The sequence below is a fragment of the Papaver somniferum genome, chromosome 3, assembly GCF_003573695.1.
Source record: "Papaver somniferum cultivar HN1 chromosome 3, ASM357369v1, whole genome shotgun sequence".
NCBI classification, from domain to species: domain Eukaryota; kingdom Viridiplantae; phylum Streptophyta; class Magnoliopsida; order Ranunculales; family Papaveraceae; genus Papaver; species Papaver somniferum.
The window spans coordinates 184694150-184698439 of NC_039360.1; the positions used below are offsets into that span (position 1 = coordinate 184694150).

Consider the following 4290-nt stretch of genomic DNA (forward strand, 5'->3'; position numbering starts at 1 on the left):
TCTCAGTTAAGCATGATCGGCTGGGAGTAGTCACAGGATGGGTTACCTCTTGGGAAGCTGCTGCTGGATAACCGCAGTAGTGTCGTTAAAAATTCCACATTGATGGATAACCGCAGTGGGTAAGTGGGAACAATATGGGTGTTAGTTGGGATATAACTAGAGGTCGTTTTCTTGTGCTCGGGTGGGGGAGTATGCTGGGGAATTATGCCAGATATTGCTCTCATAAGAGACAAGGAACGTCTACATTATACCGAGGCCTTTTCAGCACAATTGGTTTTAGAGTTGGCAGAAAACTCTGCAGTTAAGCATGCTCGGGCAGGAGCAATCTAGGGATGGGAGCCCATCCGGGAAGTTTCTGCTGGATCAAGAATCAAGAGAGGTTTATCCTCAAACTATCTCCCAACCTTGTCATTGTACTCAGGTACATGACAATTGGTATCAGAGTCGTTCGATTCTGCTAATTTCTTCAAGGGAGATTGCAAATATGGACGAATTCTATCCAAAACCATTTACAGGAATTGAATCGTTATCTCAGAAAATTTATAGCTTGGGAAAATTTCAAGCTAGAGTAGCAGAGAAATTGGAAGAGGACCTTCATCGACCTCCACGGCTAGTAGAGGAATGGATAAGCTTCTTTTCAGCAGAAATTAAGGAAATATTGGCGATGGAACAGAGATTGTATGATGATAATTCGGTAGAGAGTCTTGGATTACTTCAATCAGTGATTCAACAACTGAAGACGATGAAGAAATACATCGCTGACCAGATGGATCCAACTCATGTTGATTCAGATCTAGTAAGTGAATTGACTCAGAAATCTTCAATTTCATCAGCTGAATCTGAAGATGAATCCAAAGATGAATCTCTTGATTGCAGGTTTCTTCCGCCGTTTTGCTTTAAAGAAGATGTAGACCCACTTAATGGTGTGAGTTTACAACCCGAAGATATTTCAAAATCGGTGATAAATGATTTTAACAGAGCGAATTGCGTCAAATTTTTTTCGGAAACCCTTGCAAATGTTGAATGTTTGAACGATTTATTCTTTCTCCACACCAAAATTCTAGGTATAGCTTGTTCTCACTTTAAACTTGATGATTCTCGCTTGTTATTTGATAGAGGTAAATTTGCTAGTAAATTGATTTTTCAATTGCTTCTTAGCCTTGGGTATGATTCAGAATTGCGGGTTCTAGATTCGATTACTCTTTTATGTGTCAAATCTGTTGATATTCATGGTATGAGGAAGGTGTTTGTTCAAATGTTAGAGAGAGTGAACTTGAGTGTTGTTGGAGAAAATTTTATCTGGCAGCTCAAAATGGGTAAAGCATTTGATCGTGACAAAGATGATATTCTCTTACAACTTAAACAGGGTAAGATGATTGTGACAATACTTCTAATGGATAGTGTATATTTTGAGCTCAAATTTTTTTTCAACCTCAGACTGCCTACTGAGATTTCTTCTCACGGTTGTTTCAAGTTTATTGATAAAGTAATTGATTGTGGAAAAGTATTTCAACTTGTTGAGGAGTTCTCTTATTTTGTTGACGATTCTGAGGGCTATCTCGATAAAAATATTTTCTTTATATTTTATCAGGGGTTAGTCGATCTGCAAGTGGGAGTTCTAGTTCTTCCTGTATGTGAGCAGTTAAAGGGGATTTTGGCATATCAAGCAAAAACATATTATCGTTGGGCCAAATTTCTTATAAGGAGCATGAGAACTCAGGTCTTGTTCATGGTGTTTCATTTTCGATATTTGTGGATGCTAATGTGTGAGATTAAGAATGTTCATGAGTTGTCTCATCAAATGCTTGAAATGTGGATGGAGGGTTATTTCTGGATAGATATTTTAGTAAGCAAAGTGGGGACTAAGGTTTTACCCTTGGTTGTTCAAGCTCTGAATGGGTATTGGCTGTTTTGGGACTATTTGAAGTGGAAGTTCAAGTTGTACTCTACAGGCCTGTGGAATGTGGATCACAATACTTGCAAACAGTTTATGAAGGTAGTCTTGAATTCAGCTGGTAATTATCACTACCTGCTGCTTACTCATTTGACCTACGGGATCCTTATTGTTCAAGGGGAAGTGGGGTTGATTTATCAACCAATGGGAGGCTATATCAAGCTAGAATTTTATGACAGAATGGTGACAATTCAGTTGATGTTTCTTTACACTCCATCGATGTTTGTGTTGGTGGTTTTATTGAGATGGAATTTGTTCTTAACAAGCTTTTGCAGTACTGAAGATGTTATGGTGTTATGCTTTGTAGCCCATCCATAGTCTCTGTATTCCACATCCTGAAAATATTAAGGCTGGCGGTCTTTGCGAGGAGGGACTTCAAGTTTTTTTCTAAAGGGTTATGGGGTGTGAAACATGTTAGTGTTGATAAGAGTTTTACAGTGGTGTGCTTTGACTTAAACTGGTTTAGAAACAAGTTGTTCTGTGAAGCTGAGGTCCATAATAAACTTGCAACAATTATTTGGAGAGAAGCAAGCTGGCACTTGGGCTCTGCGATTGGAGATTTAAGTACAACGAGTCATAGAGGGACAAAAATTCTTTTATGAAGGGGAGAAAATCATCTCACAAATGTTGAATCCAATTTCCCAATTGTGTTACTGTTGTTGGTCTCGCTGGAGTGGGAAGGTGCAATAAATGGTGATGGTCAGCTCAATGGGGTGCTTCTGTTTAATTCTGGTCAGGTTGAGACCTTTGATGGCAAGACAACAAGGTCAATTTTCACTGAGTTCTCTGCTTCCACTCTTCTTATAGAACTCACAGGTGAAGTCCAGATTGGTTTTGAAGTGTGCACAAGGACATTTATTGTCCTTGCTAAATTTCTGGAGTTATCTAGTTCATTTGTGTTTGATAGAGGAAGATCTTTTTCAAGTCATGTGTGGGGTTTGGGGTACCAATCAGTAAAGGGGAGTAGTTGGACATAAATTATGGTGCGAAAGGGAGTAATTCAGGACATACTTTCCAAGATTCATTTTCAGTTTGAACTAATGGCATTCAAGCCCAAGCATGGTCTTCAGTGGCAAGTATATGTTGTGCTCATTCACAGATGGGATCCAGCAACAGCCGTAGGGAATGTCCATGATGTAATACAAGCTGAAATGGGGGCGCATTCCAAATTGGCCACTGTTGCTTACATTTGGCTCGGTTATGCGATGACGATTATGTTTAGTAGGGTAATTCATTTACAATTGGTGAAAGTTGACTACAGACAAGTAAGGGTCCCTTGTGCTAATAAAGGCAAGATAACAGTGCCACTACGGACAGAAGTTGCAGTCTCCGTCAGGCTAGTTCCTCAAGGAAGGACTGGAACTTTTCAAGCAGACTACCGTAATCACTGTGACAAAGAAGAGGACATGAAAATCCTTAGTTCTTCCTTAGCTGGAGTGAGCCACTTGGATGGTGGGAAGTACAGACTATTAGTGATCCGCTACAGTTTAGACAGTGAGCAAGAGTTCTCGATGCCAGCCATTTCATATGCACCTGTGTTATGCCTGTGTTATGCATTTCAACATGACGGTTCTTCTCACTGGCATTTTTGTAGAGCAACTGTTACAGACGTCTGTCCAGCGGCGCTTACACCTTCCCAGATATAAGACAACCTTGCGATCCAATTCCTCATCCTCGAGGACAAGGATGTTTTAGAGGGAAAGGCATTGTCATGTACCTTACTATTGAGAGAAGGGTGCCCTTATCACATTCAGTGTCAGTGTTTAGTATTATCCTTATTTGTAGTAATTAGCTTATTGATGGGTGTATTTATCAATTGTATGGATGGCTTGGATGTAACCATCTGTTGGGATTGTAGCCATTAGATGTAGGTTAGATTGTCTCTAGATTTATAAGCGAATTGAGTCTGTAACGAGGAGTCCAATCAGATTATTAATCAACAGAACTTTGTTCTTCTTTAGGCTGTGTTCTTTGAACTCAGAGGCTTGGTTATCACGAATCAAGAGAGTTTTATCCTCAATCTATCCCCCCAACCTTGTCACTGTACTCAGGTACATGACAAAATCCCACACTGCTGGATAACCACAGTGGGTAAGTGGGAATCGGGTGTTAGTTGGGACAACTAGGTCGTTCGCTTGTGCTCGGGTGGGGGAGTATGCTAGGGAATTATACCAGATACTGCTCTCATAGGAGACAAGGAATGTCTACATTATGCCGAGGTCTTTTCAGCGCAATTGGCTCCAGAGTTGGCAGAAAACTCTGCAGTTAAGCGTGCTCGGGCGGGAGCAATCCAGGCATGGGTGACCATCCGAGAAGTTTCTGCTGGGTTACCGCAC

The 4290-nt window shown here is 40.6% G+C and overlaps 1 protein-coding gene across 1 annotated transcript; it reads left to right on the plus strand.

Annotated features, from left to right (window-relative positions):
• The first annotated feature begins 476 nt into the window (after window positions 1–476).
• Window positions 477–3914, plus strand: LOC113358256. Its single transcript, XM_026601790.1, has 2 exons — window positions 477–1367; window positions 1592–3914. Exons 1-2 carry the CDS (start codon window positions 485–487, stop codon window positions 1636–1638), a joined length of 930 nt encoding a protein of 309 aa, XP_026457575.1. The 5' UTR covers window positions 477–484; the 3' UTR covers window positions 1639–3914.
• Window positions 3915–4290: the final 376 nt, after the last annotated feature.

Coding starts and splice junctions, on each gene's coding strand:
- LOC113358256 (XM_026601790.1), top strand. CDS start 485: ATGGACGAATTCTATCCAAAACCATTTACAGGAATTGAATCGTTATCT. Junction 1,368..1,591: donor TCTCTTACAACTTAAACAGG/GTAAGATGATTG, acceptor ATATTTTATCAG/GGGTTAGTCGATCTGCAAGT.